At 36.0% G+C, this 25,052-nt stretch overlaps 2 protein-coding genes across 16 annotated transcripts in view; one reads left to right on the top strand and one right to left on the bottom strand.

Annotated features, from left to right (window-relative positions):
* The window catches only part of LOC124299101 (multidrug resistance protein homolog 49), a 97,855-nt gene that overhangs the window by 31,646 nt on the left and 41,157 nt on the right, over positions 1 to 25,052 (top strand). For 2 of the 14 annotated variants that reach the window (XM_046752132.1, XM_046752054.1), the window contains exon 1: positions 5,844 to 6,130. The exons of 2 other annotated variants lie outside the window; for them this stretch is intronic. The gene's annotated coding sequence lies outside the window, so the exon portion shown is untranslated. Of the gene's footprint in view, positions 1 to 5,843; positions 6,131 to 17,859; positions 18,045 to 18,147; positions 18,350 to 19,602; positions 19,971 to 25,052 lie in introns of those variants that run through there. 10 more of the 14 variants (XR_006906941.1, XM_046752114.1, XM_046752091.1 and 7 more) reach the window with 9 other exon arrangements.
* Positions 3,016 to 5,725, bottom strand: LOC124299203 (uncharacterized). 2 transcript variants are annotated; one of them, XR_006906960.1, is made up of 3 exons: positions 5,495 to 5,725; positions 3,475 to 4,564; positions 3,016 to 3,201 (listed from the first exon to the last, which is right to left on the bottom strand). XR_006906960.1 is itself a non-coding variant. In XM_046752226.1 (2 exons), exons 1-2 carry the CDS (start codon positions 5,594 to 5,596, stop codon positions 3,587 to 3,589), a joined length of 1,080 nt encoding a protein of 359 aa, XP_046608182.1. In that variant the 5' UTR covers positions 5,597 to 5,725; the 3' UTR covers positions 3,211 to 3,586. The 2 variants fall into 2 exon arrangements, 1 of the variants encoding a protein (XP_046608182.1); XM_046752226.1 differs by lacking the exon at positions 3,016 to 3,201 and having other exon boundaries at positions 3,211 to 4,564.

Genomic DNA, 25,052 nt, shown 5'->3' with positions numbered 1-25,052 from the left:
TTTGTTAGACCTGCAGATCTTGAATTGACTCAAATGAATATTCATTTCGCCGCCCGTGACTGCACATTTAGTTGATTCAACGACTTTTTTCTCTCAGTGCAGTGATCAATTTGTTCAGCAACAGCTGCTGTATATTCATTCGCCGGCACGTCCGTTTTAGGACATCACGGAGTGTAGAGATATATCAAAATTAGCAATAATCATCCGTACCCAAATCTGATTTTTTATACTTTTTACTCAAGTGACTTAAAGTAAAAAATGATGTTCTAGGAACCTGTGCAGCTATGTTTTATAAGTCTGCTTTCTCAAATTTACAAGAAGGTGTAATTATTATTAACTTCAATTCCACTATTAAACTGTGAATAAAACAGATTTTGGATAAAGCCATGTTCCATTACTAATAAAGCTTGCATTCACCGGATATCAGCATGTATCCATATTAAATTGGGCGGTTGTAACAGTAGCTGAAAGACAACAGTAGTATCTCTTTGAATCAGCTAAAAACAAGACGCGGTAAATAAACCGATTAAGCAAATCGCACGCTTAATTTTTTGCGCAGTTGACTACGCCGATATAACAATACAATTGACTCGTCGATGCATGGATCGATTGAGTATTTATAGCCGAGATACCGATCTCAAGAATCGTGCAATGATTGTTCGACAATGAGAGTCAAACGAAGTTAATCGCAATCATCACGGCCACCAATGACACTGACTTAAATATTTAACCGGATCGCTGCACCGAGTAGTAAGGTTCAATCGATCACATCGTCGAGGCGTTATCATCTCGTCAAGTCTCTGTAATATATCCGCATGATACACAGTTTGCATACTCGTATGCATGCAGGTTTAACTAAATGTAAGCAGCGTTTGATTTTCAACGTTGTTTTTGTTTTTGCCTTTCATCAGAACACTCTGCAGCATTGTAGTTTTCCATGTCATCACCTTTTAGAGTATCAATAAAGTTTTAACCATCCGAGACAATAACTTGATTCTATTGGATATATCAAACTCTGTACCAGTTCAATATCCTTCTTTTACGAGCTTTTTGCATTCAGAGATCGTTTCTGCTTTTGCCTGCAATATTCACTCTTTATTGCGACCATGCTCTTGTTTTTGATCCTTCCCTCAACATTCTGATACAACTGACGATTGGGTACGACGTGGACTGGTTATTACCGCAATAAAAGAGTTACGAAAGTTGAAGAATTATTGTGCCAATAAACGGGTATGTGCATAACTTTCGAAAAAATAACACATTGTCAAACCTGTCGCCTCTCCAAAGGAATTTTTCGGATTGCCTCGGTAATTTATGAACAGGAACGGTAGAGTAATTTGATGAATATTTTATACACATGTTTTTCTCAATTCATGCGTGGATAATTGAATTCTTGAAACCTGTGGAACGTGCGTAAGGTGCCTCATTTCTGAACAGTGCGGTAAAACGACACTGGCGCATGCGCTTAAAGAGGGAACTACCTATAGAACGCAAAAACTCACCCGATTTTCATGATCTTTTTTTGGAGTGTAAGAAAATATCTTTTCAGGGTCATAAATACTTTTTATTACATTATTTATAATTTTCGAAACGTTTTCGTAGCTAAAAAAAAGTGTAAAATCGCGGAGATAAAACAAGTAAGTACCTTGTAAGATTATCTAAAACAGTCTTCGCAAAAATATTAATTAGTATAGGTATACATGTGGTCAGTTATTCAAGCAATAATATTGGGAAAAAAATGATATTTGGCTGAAGAGGAAGCCTTAAAATAAAAAAAGGTGAATATTTTCAGGAAAAATTTCAAACCGATCCGGCCAAAAAAATTTTTTTTTCCATTTGATAAGTTTATTTTGATAATTTTTAGACGGTATTAAATTCATCGATTGGACATAAGTGTCATGAAAACGTCTGCCAAATTTAAGCTCGATCGGTAAAATGGTTTTTCAGTAATCGCGTACACCGATTTTCAACTCACTGAAAAAGAGTTTCGAGATAATCACGTTTAAAGTTTCAGCGAGGGAAACACGCATGAATCTGTGACTTACTGACCAGTCAGCTATTCCAGCAATATATAATAGTCCTTCAGCTTCTTCGTATCAGTCATTTTGACCATCCATTTCAGCTCTTTGCGTGATTTACGGACCTCTTTTGTCACCAAGGAACTGCGCTTATATTTCCGCTCGATTCGTTACCGGTCGAAATTCTTCGCCAGGTTATCTCGACATAATTTTTGAAAATTGACGAAAGTCACCAACTGCATCGTATTTCATATAGGTTTGAAACTATAAAATTGGGCAATATCGAAAAAGCGCAGTTTTTGAAGTCTTTCTTTGGAGTGCTCTTCTGAAACGATCGCCAGGCGGAGGGTATTTTTCTAACAGCGTAGATTCTGCCCCGATCGGCAACCCTATCTTTAAGGGGCACACCTGGTGTGACAGCTTGAAAAAGGCGATTTTTGAGAATTAAAAAAAAAAAAACTACCGTATCAATTATTTTAAAATTTTCAGGGTATATTTATGCATACTTTAAGAATACACAGTAAAATTTTTGAAGAAAAAAATTAAACATTTTTTGAGTTACACGCGATCTCCGACGGCGCTAAAAAAAAGGTCCTCCACTGCTGCTGCGATTCCGACCTTCTCCGTGGATGAAACCGAAAAAAAAAAAACTTCTTCTTAAACTAGAAGATATTGTCCGTACAATGACCTACGGTCAAAAAAAAAATCAAAAATTGACAAAATGGCGGCGTTTTTAAAAAAAAAGTTGAACTTTATCCAAAATTTTGGTCGTTCTTGGCCTGCCAAAATTCGATTTTTGATCAGATCAAAAAACTGGTAGGCATTTGTATGGAAAACTATATACAGAACATGCAGAAAAAATTTGATAGTGATCGGATCATTTGTCTCTGAGTAATCACTGCAGCAAATTCGGAAAATGCTGTTTCGAGAAAAACGCATTTAATGATAAAATGATCGTTTTCACTGTTATAAATAGATTAAAATCATACTTACAGCTAATCTGCTATTCCAGGCCCATATAATTTACCTTCCTCTTCTTCAAAAAGTGCTTGTTGAGCTGAAGAAGCTCTTTTTCGAGATGATCGACCCTCTTTTGAAGAAGCCTGTTGGCGATGATTAGCGATTCGTAGTCTCGTCTCGTCCTTAAGAGCCGCATAATCTCTTGCTGCAGGTCCAACTATGACTCCCATTACATTAAATATCTTCAAAATTGATGAATAACCGTCATTAAATATCGAAGTTGCAAAATTATTTGATCATTCGATAGTTTTAAGGCCGTTGTGAAGGTGCTTTGGTGAAAAGTGCCAAAGTAAACCGTTGTAGCTTTCATTATTGTTTCGAGTATTACTACCCTTACATCTATCAAGCAATTCATGTCGAGATAAGTCTTCATAAATAGGTTTTAGAGCTTCTTTAACTTCTGGATCCAGTGGGAGGTAATCGTGCTTAAACTTACTCATCATTCCTTCAGCTTCCGCGCGGCGATAAGCGCACAAACTCTCTGCGCCTTCTGGACAATTGTCATGGTTTGGTTTTTTACCAGTTGAACACAAATTATGAAACGTAGCCTAGATTGCTTTATACATTTCGTCTACATTATCCTGATTTCTCGTAATTGCCAAACCGTAATATTTTTGTATTTGATTTATTAAATTTACAGTTAACTTTTGCGATGTTTTACTTCTTCCTCCTAACTTGTTATTGGTTTTCTTTAAATTTCGGCATCGTGTTCCTATTCTTTTTTTCACATGCAAGTAGCATTCTAATTTTTCAACAGGAATATCATAAGGATTCAAATCTATTAATCCTTTCTGAGTGGCACTATCACCGTCACCAATGTAGCGAAAATATTTTACGCCATATTCACTAAACGAACGACCAAACACGTCTTTTACACCATCTACTTCCATTTTTGAGGCAGATCCCTCACGATTAATATTACATTCTTCTTCGTGTATTGATAACCATTCTTCGTAAGCTTCAGGATCGCTCTCTTTTTTTTTCTCCCAAAAAACACAACTCTGACAGTATGTAGACTTCACACATGAATCAAGAATTATCTTGATGTATTTTCCTGCCAGCGTAACTACTCCAAAACGGGAAGTATGACCACGTTTTTTCCAGGCACCGTCGCCGCTAACGGTCAAATTTGTCTCTGAGTTTTCTTTCTTTGATGTAAGCTCTTTTCCTTCATTTACAGCTTGTTGCATACTAAGTTTACAAACGGTTTCGGCTGCAGTCCATAAATTTGTGAAACATCCAGCAAAAGTTTGATTGTAAATTTTGCATGCTAGATCCATTAATCCACAAAAAAGATTTATCCTGTTTATTCCGACGCCCAAAAGACGCATCACAGCCACAAGATGTCTATTTACTTCAAATGCGTTATCGATCATTGGTCCAGAATTGATGTACGAATTACCACATTCACAAGTAACAGCTATTTCAAACCCTAGGCCTCTTGGACTTGCTTGATTAAGAGTAATTTCTTTTTGACAAGTTTTGCACACCACTAAATTGCTAATTGCACTAAAAACTGAGACAAACTGTAAAATACGATATCCATGAGATGGGTCAATCACAACATTATCTTCATTATTCTGTAATAGTTTCTCTGCGGACGTACTGGTGTTCGCAGTAGATTGCTCAAATGTATGTCGGTTTCCGGTAAACTTGCGTTTTTTTGCTATTTATCGTTGTCTGGGAACATCGTGAGTTCTTTTTTTATTTAAATACGGAGATTGTTCACTCATTTGCAGTAAAATAAAACATGCTAACTTACGAAGTGCTCGATACAACGGTCACGATAAAACTAAATGTATCTGACTACGAAAATACGCGACGTGGTAGTGAAGGAAAAATTTTATTATACTATTAAAAAGATTACTATACTTTCAGCCAATAGTTCAGTGCTGTCAGCCATCATTCAAACGGCGAGGAGTTGTCCGACACTCTGTCGACGAACATTTGCAAGGCTCTACACGCGTACCGGGCGAGGAACAACTCACTGCCACAGAGAATTTTTATTTATGCTGATGAGTAGGAATTCTCGACCTCGTATATAATCTATTATAGAATCTTGGTGATCGGTCAATTAAGTAAACGTATTTTTTCAATTCATCAAATTGTTCTCATTAACCAATAATATATAACAGCCCTAAGAGTATTACATCTACAATATTTAATGTCTGATTGTACTTCTAGTATTATTATTCAAAAAATTTTTTTGTTGTTCTTGACAGTTAAATAAATAAATCGTTCCGAGGAGGGCCCATATCCGGGTCGAAACGTTAACTAAAAATACGTTTACTTAATTGACCGATCACCAAGATTCTATAATAAATTGTTATTTATCGTGATTGAGTCGGCGAAGGCCAAGTGCCCTACGTCTACGAGCACGAGGTTGTGCAGCTGAAAGACCGTCTGGCGCAAGTCTATGGAGAACGAGAATTTAAGTTGGCGTTTATCATAGTTACCAAACGGATTAAGACTCGTCTTTTCGCGCAGAAAAGAAACCCACCGCCGGGAACAGTCGTGGACGACGTAATCACCAACCCCGAGAAATATGACTTCTTCATGGTTCCTCAATCTGTGAGACAGGGGTCTGTTTCACCGATTTCCTTCAGCGTCATTTCGGACAATTTAGGACTCGATGCTGACAAACTCCAACGTCTGACTTACAAAATGACTCACATGTATTACAACTGGAGCGGTACTGTCAGGGTGCCGTCACCCTGTCAATACGCCCACAAGCTGTCATTTCTGGTTGCTCAGTCAATTCACAGACCGCCAGCTGCACAGCTGGAAACTCTTCTATACTTTTTATGATGTGTCGACCTTAGCTTTTTTATCACTTATTTTATATACTTGAGTAACGTTTCATTTATTACTGTATACCTGAAAGCCTGCAATAGAAACCGCAATCGTATTATCGTGGTTTAAAGAGACGGTAGATTCCGAACAATACCTCAGGTACGTCCCGTATGCTAATGCAACTATGTAACTACCGAGCGGGTGCTCTTTAAATGGCTGTAACTTTAAAAGCTTGCAATAGAAACCGCAATCGTATTGTAGTGGTTGGAAGAGACGGTAGACTCCGAACAATATCTCAGGTACGTCCCGTATGCTAATGCAACTATGTAACTGCCGAGTGGTTGCTCTTTAAATGGCTGTAACTCAAAAACTATTTGAGATATCGATTTAAAATTTGAGTATGTTATTTTTTTGAAAGGTATAACCTATCGAAATATGAAAAAAAAAATTGGTTTTTTTAAAATTTTACACTAAGTGTGCCCCTTAAGATCTGAGTCCAACGAACAGTGAATTCCTTATCAATTCGTAACTTGTAACTACATTTGTTTTTGCGAAAGCAACTGTGTCACTAAATTGAAACAAAATTTTACAGAATTTAGATGTAACAATGAGCCAATGACTACCTAACCTCATTACAATTTCAAACGATAACATTATGAAATGAAATGAACGAATAACGATAGATGTTAATTGAACTCTAGTCAATTGTGAAAAATTTTGCACAATTTCAATTATTGAAATTTGTAAAATAGATTTGAGGCGGGTCCCCGCCAGCGTTCAAACGCAGGTTTTTCTAACATATTTATCTACTCAACAATAAATGAATAACAAACTTCTAGTATCAATTCTCATATTCGTGGCCTGCGTGTATTTGAAAACTCTAACTTTGCGGCAAGTCAAGGTCTGCGAGTGTGTAGTTTTTCAGAGGTCGAAAGTATTTTGCCAGACAAATAGTTGTCTTCTATACCACAAAAATCATAAATCAACATTGCCAACGTAACCGACTTGTCCAAGAAATCACCCGTCTCTGAATCCATGACCACATATACACGCGACTTTGAGTTATGATTTGCCCACTGGTTTTTTTTTTCTTCAAACTCTGTCTCTTTTCTGAAAAGAATGTCACAGGTTAGCACCTAGTTCTTACAGAAATTTTCTTACTCTCGAACATGAGGCCTTCATCCAAACTGAAACTCTTGCGACGCAGTAAGTTTTTCTTCTATCGCTCTACTTTTCTCTCAAGTTTCTTCCGGCATTCGAATAGTTTCTTAGGAATGTGTTCCCTTTTATGACCCGCGGAGATAAGAATACCGGAAGTGCCCACATCACCCCGAAAGCTAGAGTAAATTAGGCTTTACTTTCTGTAGAAACGATCCCCTCTCGTACTGGGATCTAGATATTTGTTAAAGTCATCAAAAATACCGTCACATATTCTATTTTAACGGATTGTTCTCAATTAATTCGGGAATGAACGCCTTAGGCCACTCTTACACAGAGATTTATTATTTCAAATAGATCAAGATATCAAGCGAGATGTCAAGTCTTTGTGGCATTCATTTTTAACAGATCCATGCCACGTTTGATTGTCTGCATCAATTCAATGTTAACCAAGGTCATCAAGTCGGTTAACATCTCAGATGAGACACGAATATGTAAAATAATTATTAATCTTTACTGTAAAAACCTTTCATTGGAAGATTTTCGCATCTTTCACACCGCACTTATAGCTTTGAATACATACGTGCATATTATTGAACTAGTCCTGAGTAGGAGTGCAAAACATTTCCAATTGAAAAAAAAAAAAAAAAAAATGAAACAAACTACGCAGAATCCCAGCTGTATGCATTTATTGAGACAAAAAGTTACTTCTAATTATGGACTTATCTATATAATTTGAGTAAAGGTAATATTTTCTCGAGATTAGGGTGATGCCACCTGTTAAATCCTCACTTGGCACATAATTTATCTTGCATCATCATAATGACGAATCACAGGTTTACGTTAAGTTCGCTTATCCTATTTGACTCGAACGGTTCACAAACATATATAGACACATCAACATTTTATTCACAAGGTAAGAAATAGAAATGGCATCAATGTTAATGTTAGAAAGGAGATCTCACTCCGATCAATACAAATTTTCAAAATAAGTACAAACAAGGAAAGGATTGCATGTAATAGTGTAGTATGCAATCTCAGCCGGGGAGGTTAGCATTTTGTGTTACGTGGATGAGAGCTAGATAGCATACTTCCAGGCGTGACCTGACTTAGTTTTTGTTATTATTCAACTTTCCTACAACGAATTGGAACGAAATAAAGCGCTAGCAAATTTCGTGAGTATCGCCAATATATTCTGGAATTCTTGTACTATTTTTAAAATGATGAGAACAAAAGAAAATTAAATTTTTCAAAAGTTACGGACTAGAATACCCTTTCAAGTTATAAATGGCGTAGGGGATGTAGGTGTGAAACAGGTCGAGAATTTACTCAGAATATATGAAGTATGTACTATGTAGAATGTTATAAAAAATCACTTCACTACTGTATTCTGAATTATAAATAAAAAATACATTTTTATTTTTATAACTCACTTTTCTAAACCTCCATTATGTGAAATATGAATTATTCGTCAAACTACCAGAGCTTTCAACTAACAGTTGTGTAATATTTGGTAAATATTTTTAAAAAAGTTGATTATTATGCCTATGTAATTGGTTTGAAGGACTTTCGGTATGAGAAATTCTTTGCGGTAGATCCGTGAATTGGTGACAACAAAAATAAGTGAGTGAAGCGCGATGATAAATAAGAAAGATATTGGTTTCTAAAACAATGATACAAAGTACTCGATTTGAAGGTGATGCGAACTTTATCCCGGTAGATCAGAACGACAACTGTTGTGAGAGAATACATAGCTGATGATATGCATAGATAGGACGATTCCAAATAGCGTTTGAAATCAGAAGGTGATGAGTGAGAGATAATACTTTGATTTGAACTAGACTTCGCTATTTTACCGAAACAGTGCCTATTGGAATTCGGACAACTTGAGATCAGCCGTTTCTTGAGGTTCATCTTGTTTAATTAATTGAATTTGACCACGTCCAAGAGTTATACGTTGGACAAGAAAAGCATCGGGCGTGAACACAACGGTAGATGGTTGCGTCAAATATTTGGCAGCGGAGTCAATATTGAGCAAGGATGCACGATACAGTGAGACAAACAGACGCACACTCTAGTGCAATATCTTCGGTACTTACGTCATTTGTTACCTACACGGATAATTTACTTCCAAGTTCAGTACAACTATGTACCTTGGAAGATACGCAATGAAATTACTTTTATTTCGTTTTTTTTCACTAACTTAGGTTGAAATTATCTATCGATTGAATTTATTGCTGAATTTCTACTCACGCTATTTAAACTCAATCAACGCATAACTTTAACTAGTATTCGTAAAACTGCATCTAGAGATCGCGAGCGATCAAAAAATAGATGCCTAATTCACGAAGAAAACGAAAAATTTATTGACAATTTCATGTTCCGGAGTGCATTGTGAGAATACCTTGCAGACAGACAAATTTGTGCTTTCGATAACATACGTAAAACCGTATGTTAATGGTTGATTAGCAAATTTTACGTATATCGAATATTTTTTCTACCTAATATACCTACGTATGCATAATTTTATGTTACTCGACACATTTTGCCGGAGCTCTTCTTAGTGAATCTGAATAACTTTTAAGGAATCAGTCTACAAATCGCATTGCATTATTCTAAATCTCAGTTTCGCTGAATACATAGTAATTCATTTCTGACTTTATTGCCGATCCGACTTTACTTGCAAATATTATAACGACTATTTGTCTTTCCAGAGAACAGAAATTTTAATACACAGTTGATTTAGAGAGAAATTTACGAAGCGTACAACTGCATAATTTTGTTGTTTTAAACAAATGTTTTGGTGAGCATTTTCTCACAGTTGTAAATGTCATTGCCGATATCAGGTTGAGAATTTATCCTCAAATCAGTTACACTTTTTTAAGGATTCTCTTCTGGATCGAGAAAACTGCCGAATGTCTCAAAGTCTATAAACAATTATTGAAATAATGTGTATCCAATATTTTGTTTTGTTGTTATGAAAGTTTTGTATTTACCGATTGGCTGTTATTTTAGATTCTCCCAAGCTATTCATAGATTAGGACTCATGATCGTTCCTTATGCCTGATATCTGTAAACAAACACTGTCCATGACGTCACAGAGAATAGAACTCACCGAATTGTTCAATGTCAGGATTAAATATTCCTATCTACATTTTTCTGACAATTATGCGGGTACGTTGGTATTCGCAGGAATTACCGAAGCTGTTTGTCCGTTCACAATGATATTTTTGATTTTTAGAGTTGAATACTGTAATTATCTCGATGCAATTCTCTATAGAATTTTTTTTTCTTTTGTATAGTTTTCCACAATTCGAAAGATTGTAGCAGGATTTCACTGTAAACTGCTCTTAAAATCATTATTACTTGATAACTGTAGAGAAAAGAATTTTCATGCATGAATTTTTATGAAAAAATATTTTTAAAAAATTCTAAACGAAACATTGAATTACCTATAAGATAATTTGACTTTCAACGAGCATTGAAACTACTTTCGTCAGGTATCCATATGCATTCGGCTTTCGTGTAATAACACTTTTCGCCACTGTAGGACGTGTCAGAAGGTTCCGAAAGATCGATCTTTGAAACAAGTTCAAGCTTAAAATGAATGTACACTTGGGGACAATGAATCTGTGACGGCTAATTTTTTACTCTAGACAGTTATGTTGGCAACACAGGGAAACCTACAGGGCCATAGTCGGCCGAGCCCGAAACAAACTCAATCTCAATAAACATAACATAACCCATGACCGTCAAATCTGACCTTAGAATACCGCGGGGATAACAACTTGTTGGATTGACGCGTATTCTAAGGTTAAACAACTGTCGGTAGTTTGACTTTCGGGATTTCGTCCCGTCGACTTATTGGTCTTTCGCATTTTTGTACCCCACCTCTGCTGAAACTGGTTTTGAGAATTTCTTTGAGGGCGCAAAATTCAAACTATCACAGCATTGTCCTTCAACCGTTGTATAAGTTCTCACCCTAATAACTTATTTATAGAAGACATAGGCATATTTCGAAAACTTCCGTGCTTTCATCACTTAATCTAAGCATTGGGTGGACGCAGAAATTCACACGCTATCTGAGGGTAATGTCATTCGTGCAAATGTATATATTCGTTGAGAGTTACATCTCTGGTGAACTTAAGTCAAACTCCTCTCAATATTTCCATTGTCACCAGGTAATTTTAATCGTTAAAATTTATCTCCGGTATCATCTGTAAACTGGTAGAATTGGTGTCTGTCCTTATCGAAAGTATCAAGAATTTCATTAGAACCTCAAAATTGGTTTCACTCTCTTCTTTCTCAAGCGTAGGAACCATCGTAGGATCCTTTATTACTTTCTGGCTGTATTTTTCCATGCTGGCGCATGACTCTTCTTTTGAAAATACATCAGAATCTGTGATATATGCATAGACTTTTGGTTTGTAGCATCTGAACTCGATCGAAAGTATCAAGAATTTCATTAGAACCTCAAAATTGGTTTCACTCTCTTCTTTCTCAAGCGTAGGAACCATCGTAGGATCCTTTATTACTTTCTGGCTGTATTTTTCCATGCTGGCGCATGACTCTTCTTTTGAAAATACATCAGAATCTGTGATACATGCATAGACTTTTGGTTTGTAGCATCTGAACTCGATCGATAGCTTTTTGATATGTACCTGCATTGAAAATGTATCCATGATTGACTAACGATAAGTCCTTAATACGTATTAGATGAACATCGGTTGCCTACTTACCGGCGACCGTTGATCCTCAAGCAATCCTTGCAATGTTGTCACAGATCGCGAGTACATTGAACATGTATATTTTTTGTACAACAACATTTTCTCACCTACTTCACCGTTAATTTTAATGTACTATATTAGCTAGTGCTTCGAAGAAGGCTTTCAGTTTTCAACAAAAGAATGCAAGAAAGGGTAGATCTTTTTAGTGTACGGAGGTCATCGGTACTTCATGTCAAACTTCAGTATCATGTCCAAGGCTAGGGTCTAGAAGGGCGTAAACCTGAATACGTAGGTATCCTACCGTAAAGGCGTCAAAAAACTTGATAAATTTCCGTGTGATTAGCATTTTCGCATGAAAATTGGCGAAGAAAAAAATAAACTGAAAAAATCAGGGAGTTGTTTTTGCGATATTTGTAGTCGATTTGGGGAGTGGTGCGAAAAAAATTCGTCACAACCCTAGGTAAGAACCAACCTTATGTACACTATGTATGATTTTTTTTCAAAAATGAATTTCCTTGTTTCAGTCAATTGTATCTTTGACTGGTTAGAGAAACCTACAGTATTTGACTATCATGACTTCAAAGGTACCAATGATAAATTTTAGTCTATATATGTTGAAAGTAGGCATGTACAAAGTTACGATCGGCCTACGTTCTTACAACTACTTCTACAAAATTAAATAAACGGTTAATTATTAAAAAACTACCGATCGTACTACTCATTTAATGAATGCTTAATCGTTTTACATATTCGGTCAACTGATTGGATAAGTTGCGCAAGACTTGCGAGTGCATGCTAGGTTATAGCTCCGTCTGCGTTCAAAAATAGCGAGTCACTGAAATACTTAAACGCGCTTAAAATAGATGCAAGGTAACCATCTTGAAGTCCTGCGTCATTGACTAGGCCACCTCGAAGATTCTCATGTAGATTTAAAATTTAATTAACGATATGAACTGAGATATTAAGTACTAAGAATGTTATGAAAATGCTAAGCTTTCTTGTTCATCTAGTTACTTGGAATTAAAACGCTATTCAAATGGTATTAATAAATCTATCGTACAGCATCTCCTAGAGCAACTATAATAAATAACACAACCTCAGAAAATTGCAGAGAAAAGAATGTGTTATTTTTATATCTAACTATTTTAAACGTTGTAGTTCACGTTGTCAATAAAAAAGCATCTAAGAAAGAGTTCAGAACTGTTCACATCTTAGTAATAATAGACAACTTTCACATAAATTTTTTTAATTGTAAACCAATGGTGGATTGCAAATTATTGGAATAATTTGACGCTGACTTGTCGGATGGAAATTTTTTTTCCTACGTTCCACCGATAACTATGAACTATTTTGTAATTGTCATGATAAACATTGTACTGCACGGAGCTTTTTAAATAACAGTACTTTTTTACGTTATTCTAAATAATGTCCCGAGTTATATGGAACATGATTGAATGAAAACGGGTGAAAACCACTTGATTTATGAAGCTTCAGAGGTCAATTCTCAAGAAAATCAAAAATTATAGTTTCACTGACGTGTTCTCGGTTAGGCCTACACAACAGAGGGATTTTTATAACTGTCAAGCAGTTTAAACTGTCAAGTTCTGTTCGCACTATTTTGAAAATATCCATTCAGGAATGTCAAATAATCATTCAAAAATCGCTACGGTGCTTTGTGAATTGTGAATTTTCAAACCTGTATAAGTTTTAACAAATGAGCAGAGGTCGAAGAGGATACAATGCAGGTGGATTAAATTTTGAAAGCTTCCACCGGCTGCCACAGCAACCAACATTCAATGTGTACCAGACGAGTTGGCTGCAGCACTGATTGCCATTTATTCAATACAAAGCTGCTGGCCCACCACAGCAATACCTGCTCACAGTCAATCAAACTCCAAGTATCGGTCAATGCAAACTGTAGTTTACACGGACACGATGATTGCACTATCGTGTTTCTTTGTCATTTCCGTTCGGTGCTGTGAAGTACATGTATTACTCCTACCCTTACCAATCGAGCAAACTCACCCTTTTCTTCCTACATTAAATAAACGAAGGAACGGAAAGGGTTAAAATTTCGACGGTTCATCATATTTTTTTAGCGGAATTCAGAAAGTTACTCATATCAGAAAAATTGTGAAAAAAATTTGTTGTTTTTTGACACGTGCTACTATTCCCACATTTGCCGCATTTCGGGGGACAAAAAATGCAGAGCTAAGACACTTTACACAATTCTGGAAAGAATGAGGAGTAAAATGAGCCATCGTGAGTCTGTTTTCATGCAATATTGAGGTCACTAGACGAGAACTAAGAATTACAATAATTTCGTAAATAAAAAATGCTTTGACGACCATCTGGGTGCACGGCCGATAAGGTGTGAGTTTGCTCGGTCGGTAAGAGTAGAAGTATCACGTGACGTTAAAGTTGGTTCACAGACCGATCTTGAGTGAAAATATTTGTGCCATACAGCGACTGAATTTTATTGTAACGAGTTGAAATCTCCTAATCAGCAAATACATTTTGCGAGGATTATACAAAGTTTCAACAATTTTACTGTACCAGATCTTTTATTCTTGGCATTATGATTATACGGCGTTTCAAAGTTCCTCTTGATTGAAATATTTTGACTATTAGTCACGGATTTTCTATATTATTACGATATTTCATTGCGCATAAAAAAAAAAAGAAAAATGTCGAATGAAAACGTCCAGATAAAATGGATAATAACAATAGTATCAGGGCCAAGTTTTTGGTCACATGTGATTATATTGTTCAAGTGAAATCAACATAATTATGTGCACGAAGTCGATTGTCGGGTGAGAAATTGTAACTGCTGCTTTGTTTGTACGTCTAACCCCGGAAGAATTCCTTATAGATCACCTTAGAATCGTTATATTTACCAAGGCATTTCATGAGTTTGTAATACCGTACTTATTTTCGTATGTTGATACAAATATTGTCTACAGAATGTCGAACCGCGAGAAGAAAAGGGGACACGGGGAGGGGGGCTTTCAAGCAACCCCTGCCTTTCGCCGAACGACAGGTCTTAGTCAGTCAGTGAACAACCCGCGAAAGCGACATGCTGAAGTAAACTCCAGAATCCAGTACCAATTTAGTGGCGTGTGTGTGTGTGTGGGTGAGAGATGTGCAAACCAAGAATCGAACATTAACTGGAGGGATACTTGTGGAATAACCTGGAATACCTTTTGAAAATATTTTCATTTGATGCAGAAATAAAGAAATGGCATGAATACTACGAATTTACTGTTGCGAATTTGTACAATCCGTGCCAATTTTTTTTTTTATTTCCGCGTCAACTTAGAATGAAATTGGAGTATTTTTGTTCAGAATTGTGTATAGAATTAGGTTGCTAAACCTTTTTCGCGTTTGAGATACAAGGACATCGTCGAAATCGATCAGGGCACCCCTTTAATTGTTCCGTCCTGGCTCCTCCTCTGCGCACTTTTGAGACTATCACAATCCCTTCGTTCGGTACCAGTGTATTCAATGAAGGTCATACGACCTGTGTAATATTACAAAGAGGACTGCTTCAGATGTTTATTCCAATTGGTTTCTCAGTCTGAAATCAAAGAAAATGGTTTTTCACTTGTTTAGAACGATTCTGACAATGACTTTTTTGTTTGGAAACTAGTTCTAAAGTTGAAAGTAAATTGAATGTATTATGAGATACTATTCGTAGGATAATATAGTTTTAAAAACTATTTCTACGAATATAATACAAATTTTAATTTCTGGAACTTACATTTACTTCGATTTTTCGTATTTTTTTTTATCTATTTGTTTCGCCTGTAATTTCTAAATCAAAATCTGGCTCGCGTCCATTTTGGTCTGAAAATTATCGTATTTTTTTGACAAAGAGATTTATGAGAAATATTTAAAGCCAATCGATCGGGGTTTTCGATTAGATAATTGCGTTTTCGGGTTTCTGGGAGCAGTAAAATCAAACCTGTAGCTCAAAAAATCTGAAACTTGGTAAAGGTGTGTTTTTTATACACTCCACACCATACTTAAAAATAAAGAAAATCGCCGATTGTGAGGGTCAGACGTAGGTCGGTTGGGGGTGAAATGCCTTATATACATATAACGTTGATCCACTATGCTATACAAATGTGCCTGTAAAAAGAGAAAATAATATCAGAGCTTTTTTTCAAATTCAAAACGATGTGAAGTTGTGAAATCATCGAATTTGGAAAATGAAAAACTTGGAAACAATGAAAATAAATCTGTTTTAAATGAAAAATACATGTAGTAACAGCAATATATAAATATTATAAGTATAATTTCTCAATTTTCACGTGAACAAATTTAATGGTCCAAAATTGATCATCGTCAACTACACATTTTGAGGAGATATCATCCTCACGGAAAGTCAACATTATAGAGAGGAACTTCTAGACTAAAAAATACACTGATAGTAAAAGCGGGGTAATATATGTGAAACGCAGAAATACAGATGCAGAAAATTATATAGTAAGAAATTCATTTCAAGCCGAATTCGTTTACCTTACAGGTCAAGCTTTGCCAATGATGAATTTTTTTGCGAGTGAAACGTTTTCGCTAGTCAGTTTTATTATCGCTTAATGTACACAATTTACAATTTGGGATCACTTTCACAAGTCAAAAGATCAAAGATCAGCATAGTTTACTTACGCTTGAGCTTACCTATCAGTCTCCGAATTCCTAGCACTTCGTAAAGCACGACTGTTGATACGTCGGATTATAAATTGAAGCCAAGCGTTCTGCTTGGAGTGTAATAGACTGAAGACCGAGGCTAGTATAGCGTGTCAAAGCACAAGACTACAAGGTACTTAGTAAAAAGAAATGGTATCTACTCAAATCAAAGTACATTATAATCCTCTGTATCTTGGAGCCGTATAAATACCAGATCAGTGAATGCCAATCGCACATGATTGCGGCCAACAGTCTTTTGTTATTAACTTAGGGTTCGAAATTATTCTTGTGCTTAGATTTTTTTTTTTTATAAATGTACCTATGCCATATTCACTTGGGAAAAAATGGACTACGATGAATATTATTCGACTAAGATCAACGAACAATCTCTGGAGAGTTAAAATTCAAAAATCGTAATATGTACTTTGCATTCCACCAGTTTTACAAGAAATCCAAACTTTAAAAATATCATTGTACTTTTTCTCACTACACAGATTTATAAAATTTTATCACGTATGGATTCACTGTTTCTCAAAAATACACGCTACACTGAAATGTGTAGTGTACGTCAAAAAAGGAGCTAATTCTTTTCCCCCAACATTTCGATCTCTAAAAGCTTTCCATCATTCGCGTTATGGAGTGCTTCGTAAAATTTAAGTCGACCCTATTTACTTATTGATTCATTTACAGAAAGCTTAAAGTGAAAAAATCAAACTTCAACGACACATCAAAGTTTCGAATGGTCCGAAACCCGACGATCAAAGTCTCGAAAGTCTAAAGTTGCGAAAGTTTGGAATTCCGAAAGGAAAAAATGCCAAAAGGGCATAACTCCGACTAGCCAAAGTTCCGGAAGTGCGAAAATGAGAGAATTTAAAAATCTGTGAATTTCTGGCTTGGTGAAATTTCACCACTTTGATCTTTCTTCGACTCGTCTTTCCGATATCTTTACGTTCGGAATCCTGATAATTCTGATTTTCGGTGTTTCTGATCTATAACATCCACTCGTTGATTAAACTAAGCTACGGAATTTTTGGAATCTTGCATTTTGTAACTTCAAGCCGTCGGATTTCCGACCATTAAAAACTTTGTTGTTTTGAAGAATTTCAATTTCCTTACTTAAACTTTCGCCACGAAATAATTCGGAATCAGGCGTTTTCGGAACTTTTCGACATCGTAACTTCAGCCCCGCCCCGATTCGGTGGTCAGTAGGTAACAGTAAGATCGTTGCGTCACCTCAAAGCGTCTCGGACGAAGAAATTAATTGCGCGTCTGCACCGTCCCTGCGCTCATCGTTGCATACCTATAATACTCACTAAATGGAATCGCAGATTGATCGCACTTCGCAAGAAGCTAAACATAACCCAAATGCACCGAGCCAAGCTTGCGCTCTAGACACCCGCTCGACGTGGGGGTCGCCACAACATCTTTGGCGTCACTCTTTCTTAGTGCAGGGTAACAATTTGTCTGTACACGGAAGTCTAGGCCGCGTTTCAAAAATACACGTCTACTCCGGCTCGCATCGTCGAGTCTGAATGCTACAGTCTCACGTTGAGTTGAAATTTAAGAAACGTCCACACAGCGCGCATCTTCGTCGGCCGGCCGTTAACGAATCCGCGACGTCTTCGACACGTGACTAAAGGTAAATATCGTCTGGTCCGACGGTGTCGTAGCTGGCACCAGATACCACCGCATTCAGATCTGGGGATGGACGTTCTCCTCGTGGACGCAATGCGTCGTTCTTAGACGAAGAGGGGAAGAGGGTAGTTGCGTAAGAGTCTGGACGTCGGGACGTCGTGGCGTCAGTCGGTCGAGCGCCGCAAAGCTCTACGGTACGCGAAAATATAAAACCCCTTTTCGACCGTGCAGATTTCTACAGAGTAAAGTGTATACGTATAGATCTGTACACATACGTGCCCGCAAAGGAGAACAAATCATCGGACAAAGGTGATACGTGCAAACGATCTGCGCTATGAATTACTAGATTTTTCATCCTCGGAAGTCGATGATAATGTCCACTCGTGTCGCGGTCCGTACGGGGTCAAGGTCATTGACGGTAGACCAAAATGGCGCTAGGATCGCAAGCTCTGTCGGGGAGTAGGGATGATTTTGGGGGGGGGGGGGGGGGGGGTACCCTTGTGGTATTAATTGTGCGCTCTGTCTGCAATATTGACTTGAGAATGATTGCGTTACATCTTTGAGGAAGAATTATTAGTTGGCCAGATAAAACTGATTCGAATTATCGTCATGCGCGAAAGAATAGTTTTTTACAAGTAGTCTCACCACGATTTATGACGAAAGTTTAGATGAAATTTTTGATTTATGATCAGGTCGAAGTAGGAAAAAAACAATACTCTGAGATGTTGCGTATAATAGTAAGATACAATCAATTCGTGAAAGCGGCTGTTGAAGCTGTGAGAGCACGAACTGTCATTCGTGATGAAAATATATCTGTATTCAGAAGTTCATACTCAATTTTTTTTTTTATTAATATAACAGAATTGAATTTGACGCATTATCTATTTTTTCAAATGTTCAACGTGTCCTACAGATGTCCATGCAGTTTGATTACATTCAGTCTATCATTATTACGAAAAAGTTTATCCCACCATCTTGAGTCAGTCCCTTCGGCATGGTTTTTTTCATTCGCCCCCGTATTGCTACGAAATACTTGTCACTTATGGTCTCATAAAAATATGAACCTGCCTAAGAGTAGGTCACCTATAACTCCTCCTAATAAAATATTGCAGTGATATTGCAAGTTTTGAATAGTTATTTGACAGAGTAACGTTATCTGCGACTTATCAGGATTAACCATGATTTTAAATCTAGTTTTAATTTTCCAATACTTGTACACGTCAAATTAAGGGTTGAAACTGAAGGTCACAGTTTTATCCATGTCCGATTTTACGGAGTTAATTTTCATCTTTGAATTGTACCGAAATTGACTCTTCAAAAATGAATTTATGTAATCTAACATGGTCAAATCTGTCCTCAAAGCGCAAGAAATTGCTGAAAATCATTCGAATCGAATAACTCATATTGAATCCTCGCTTCCATCATTCACGTAAGAAATTTTCAGGCTCGCTGAGTATATTTTCTGGAATCTGATTTTGAATGAATATTAAAAAGATTGTGAATAAAAATTTCAATACCAACTTCACTGAATGAATATTATACCCTAAGTCACTTATTTTTAGTATTATCAATTTTCACCTGAATGATGGAATCTAGTGGCGCTGAGTGTTTGTTAAAGAGACAATAAGTGCGGGAGTGAAAAATTATTCCACATAGTCCGGTGTTATAGTTTTCAAGATGGAGTAAACGTTAATTTTCGTAAACGTGTTATCGATTCGGTTAATTTTATAATTTCTTAAAGATTACACTCATCTGTGAAATTTGACACTCTACGAAAAACAGATAACAGTGACAGTGCATAGATCACCTGACAGTGGACCCCTGAAAGTGTTACTTGCGAAGGAAACTTATGAAGGGCCTCGCTATCGCACCGAAAACCATCTCATCCGAAATCAGGCATATTTGGGACATTGATTGGAAGCAGTAAACGGTAGGATTTTCATAAATTAGGCCACGCTGATCAGATGCTATTTCCGATAAATGTTATACAACATCAACGAATCGCATCATTAGATTCTGGGTATTCCGATAAAGTAATTGCTGCAAGATCGATAGTTATAGAATAAAGATATTATTAAGGGATCGTCCTAGTGTACGGACCGGAGAATAGTTGATATTCGCGACTTCTTTTTCGATAGTTAAAATACGCTAATCAGTCTGATTTTTCACGTCAATTCGAAGCACTCGTGAAGAACGGAAGATAAATTTTTAAACGTCTGTTTTTTTTTCACATTTTTTTAACGATTGAAAACGTCTTCGAAAAAAGGAGACCTCACGGTGTACCTACACGATTGTGGCCGTAAATATTTCTGAAACAAAATTTGTAGAAAGATTATTAATTTGTAGGAAAGCCCGTATCTTGCTATGAAGTTATTGTTTTCTTTTCTTTTTTGTGAAAATCGACAAAATGGCAGTGGTCTGAAAAAACGATATCGACTATAGTCTGTTTGGTCGACAGTTTCGTTAAAAAAAAAAATATGAAGATTTGAAAAGAGCTTCCATAGTAAAATAAAGAATGGGATGAAGAATATTGTGTTCAAAATTGAGACGGATAGCTTGGAAACTCTTTCGCATCCAAATTTTCTATTTTTTCATAAAACGCATCTAAATTTTCATACAAATTGTCTACTTACAAAAAATGAAAAAAAGGTGTGTATTTTTGTTGAGAATCATACACTAGGATGATTCCTCAAAATTTGGAACTATTTTTCCCGCGTACTTATGACTGAAAACATCTTTTGAGATTCCAAATTAAAGGTTGCTCTTTGTACAGAAAAACGTATTTTGACGATTTTTTTCCCTTTAGTAGAACGCTTCCATATACAGAGGATGCGCAAGAAAACGGATGTCGGTATAAAAAAACCGAATTTAACTTGGTACATACATTTTTTGTTTCGAAAGCCGGTCAGGAAAGCTAAAAAAATTTGCCAAAATTTCATAAATTACAGAAAAAATAGGATGTGATAGTAATAAAGCCGAGTTTTATTTGAATATTAATGAATCCCTGGTCGGTTGGTATTAGTTTCAGCCCCCCGATAATAATGCGAAATTCCATTGTTTATACCTACTTGAATCAAATTGCAGTGCATGTCTCAAAGAAATCATTATTTAGGGTCCAATTAGATTTCTATGGACCCCGAAATCGATTCCATCCAAATCCTGTAATTATTGAAGTTTCTTTGAATATCATACCTTCCCCCAACAAGTATATATTTTTTGCATCAATCAGTAAGATACATAGATTTTCGCAATATTTGCAGTTATTAATGTATTATTGGATTGAATATCGTTTGTAAAATATGAAAATTTTCAGAAATTCGTGTTCGTCATCCATTACGGATGCAGGTTTTTTTTTTTAACCCTCTTTGCTGACACAATATTCATTAAAAATGTATCAATAAACAACACTGTATTGGCATGTATAATCCATACCAATTTCAAGTGAAAGTGGTGACAATTTTTAACCACGCAGCAGCATTTTACGTAATATTTTTTGAATTTTGACTTTTTTACGCATGTAATTGGTCCGATGCTGAAATGCTATCGGCGAAAATATGTCATCTTCTGTAGGGTGAGTTTGAATATTGTAGTTGAAATTTTTGACGATCACCAGGTTTATTTTCATTCATTTTAAATTAATTTTCGGGACGCCGGACGGGCCGATGAAAATTTATTCAAACTCTAAATAACTCCAGCATCGTGTAAAGCCTGCAGGGTGATTTAATTTATTGCCCCAAGCGAATATGTCGAAAACGAACAGGGAGAGAGGAAAAAGTTTTATGAAACACTTGGAGGGGCTGGAAAAAAAAGGTGATGCTGGTCTAGGTTTACTTGTGGACTGCCACGTCTCCCGAGATTTGGCAAGTTATAGCTTTCAATTTTAGAAAGAAACCACCTATTTTGTGTACGAGAAACTGATAACGAGCTCAGCTTCCGCACATCTTCATTATTTCTTCCTTTCTTTTTCTCTTCTTTCTGACACAAAGTTGAAGTATCCAAGTGTACAAGTTTGGGAGGAAAATTTGAACGTTAGTAACAGGAGAAATTGACCGATCTGACACAATTACACTGCCATCGAATTCAACATCATGTTGGACTAAGTTTCTTCATCAATATCAAGGTCGTGGCTACGGAGAGATTTTATTCAGAGATTTGTTTTTTAAATCTTGGACAACGTGTCATTCAATCTTTTTCAACATCGTAACGTCAATTTCTACAGTTTAAGTAATAAATGTTCCCAGATGAGACTAAATTTCTTGTCAATGTGGACAAGATTTGTGTTATATCAGATCAACTAATTTGATTAATTTTTCCGTTACTGACTAACGGATTTCTCTAATTTCGTAGATTCGAACGCTCCAGTTGCGTATGTGTCAAAACAATCGTCAACAAAAGCGAGGAAAATGAATATGTCGGAAAGTTACGTGAGTTGAAGAAATTGATTACAAAAAACTAAATCAAACAAAGATGTTGCAAAAATTTTCGTTCGACTCTAAGTTTGACTTCAATCTGACTATCAGCTGTATTGCGTTGTAATTCATGAATTGAAACATTGTTTTTTCTTACAATCTACCGGAAATTTTCTTTGAAATACGATGGTTTTACCAGATTTGTGATATTTTTTTATTGATAAACGTTATAGTTGAAAATATGAACAGCATTGCAGAAACTTCTTTGAAAATTCTTCTTTTCTTCGAAAGTTGATATTTTTATGAAAAAAAAAGGTATCGATATTTAAGAAATTGCGTAGGAAAACTAAAAAGTTGCACTTTGGATAAGTATTATTTGTTTCTCAATTTACTCAAAAAATACACTCTCATCGAGGTACGAAAGTAAACGTTGTTTGGTGTATTGAAAAAAAAGTTATCCAATGAATTCCTCATAAATCTCGTAAAAAAAAATGTTCAATAATGCAGAAGGTATTTGTTATAGATGATATTGATGAGTATAGCGTAAATAAACAACATCAATTGGTTAAACAGTTTTTTTTTTTTATCGAATCATCGTCAAGTTTTCCGTGATTCAAGTGAAATTATAAAGAGGGATTAGAACATGTGAATATTACAAAATAAACTTAAATCGTACAGAAACTATAAAAAATCGTGAATTTCAGTAAATAAAAAACTTAATATCGATGTTTTTTGCACATCGGCTTATCACATCTTAAATATTTATAAAATGTTTTGCGGTCAAGCGAAATGGGACACAAATTGCAGCGTTTCTGTGTAACACTGATATTTTACTTTCGATCACTTTTTCAAATGAAAACAGATCGTTTCGCACAAATTTTAATTTTCACAAGTGCTGGATTTTGTGACGTTGTGTAAACGACCCGACTCTAATTTTCCAAAGTGTGTGACTTGAATAACAATGGCAGACTGACGCTGCCAACTGACTCCGACTGTTAGGACCTCAGAGATTTTCCCCCCTCCAGGTCCAGACCCCACCATCGACTTCATCCAAAATGGCGCTACTTTCAAAATTCGCTTTGGTTTTTTCTAACCCAGTCCGTACCCTGAGGGTCAATCAGGCACTTACATATTTTTTTAAAATCTGACATGCTAGTTCGTTCCCAGAAATTCAACCTTGATATTAAAAAATGCAAAAAATCAACCGTTGGTTCGAAATTAATAATTCAAATTGATTATCACTCAGTATCACCGATAAATCGACTGCCTTAGATGATTTCAAAGATCTTGTGTTCCTTTTTTTTTAAAGAATATAGCTGAGTATCTTATGCATTATCCAATTTGCATGATATTTTTGAAATTGCTCTATGAATGGGATTTTGACACAGTCAGTCGGAATGACGTTTTCTCAACCGTCACTGTAAACAATTCTTTGTATGATTATAAAAATTTATTGATCTCGTTAACCGTATTAGCGTTTTACTATCGTGTAAGATTTAGACTAATAGAAATCCCTATGACAATCAATCAGAAAAATGTTCTGTATATTCCAAGTTGATGTAGTTCTGAGTCATGATGATTTCACACGCCTGAAAATCCAATTGACGGAAAATGTAACAGGGAATTGCAAAAAAAAAAAAAATTGCGACAACTTTTTTTACATTGCTGTAATGCGGTTAACCCAATAAGAGCTGTTTTCATAAGTCATTACGAAGACCGCCGTATTTCGATTCTAACCTCGTCCGTGTCGAAAAATTCTAAATTTAGATTTTCCAATCCAATACCATGACGCTCATTAGGTACTGCTCAAGACTGGCATGTAACACGCGTCAGGGAAATCTTTCAATACGACAAAAATAACACGCACGTTAATACTGTGATCTGGCGATGACGTCTATCGAGGGGATTTCAAATTTCAGTAGTCACAGCTCGTGGGAAATGAGCGCTTCAAACTGTATTTTTGTAATTCCCTCAAAATCGTTCTGTAAGTGCTGAATCGTAGCGATGGGCCGGGGTTGAAGTTATGAGTTTGAAAAATTCCGAAAAGAACTAACTCCGAATTATTTGGTGGCGAAACTTGAAGTAAAGAAATCAAACTTTTAGAAAGAGTAAAGTTTCTAATGGTCGGAAACCTGACGGCTCAAAATTCCGAAATGCAAGATACTGAAAATTGAAGTTGCGACAGAGCAGAATTCCGAAATATGAAGTTTCGATAGAGCAAAATTCCGAAAGTTAAAATATCCTCACACAGCATAGTTTACTCAACGAATGGGTGTAAAAAATTAGGAAAACCGAAAATCTAAAACAAAGAAAGATCCAAGTGGTAAACTTTCACCAAGCCAGAAATTCACAGAACTGAAAATCTTCGATCATTCGGAATTTCGATGTTTCAGATTTAAAAATTTTCTCATTTTCGGAACTTTGCACTTTCAGAACTTTGAGTCTCGGGTTTCGGTCCATTCGAAATTTTGATGTTTCATCAAAGTTTGATTTCTTTACTTTAAGTTTCGCTACCAAAAAATTCAAAATTTGGCGCATTCGGAACTCTTCAAATTCGAAATTTCAACTCTGCTTCCAAGATGACTAATTTAATAATGTTGTGA

Source organism: Neodiprion virginianus, chromosome 1, assembly GCF_021901495.1.
Source record: "Neodiprion virginianus isolate iyNeoVirg1 chromosome 1, iyNeoVirg1.1, whole genome shotgun sequence".
Taxonomy (NCBI): Eukaryota; Metazoa; Arthropoda; class Insecta; order Hymenoptera; family Diprionidae; genus Neodiprion; species Neodiprion virginianus.
This window is presented reverse-complemented; position numbering and strand designations above follow the sequence as displayed.

What these genes read in the sequence shown, in the direction of transcription:
- LOC124299203 (XM_046752226.1), bottom strand. Translation starts at nt 5,596, where the DNA reads ATGAAGAAGTCATATTTCTCGGGGTTGGTGATTACGTCGTCCACGACT. An exon ending in GACGAGTCTTAATCCGTTTG is followed by an intron (nt 4,565 to 5,494) that starts GTAACTATGATA and finishes CGTATTTTACAG; the next exon opens with TTTGTCTCAGTTTTTAGTGC.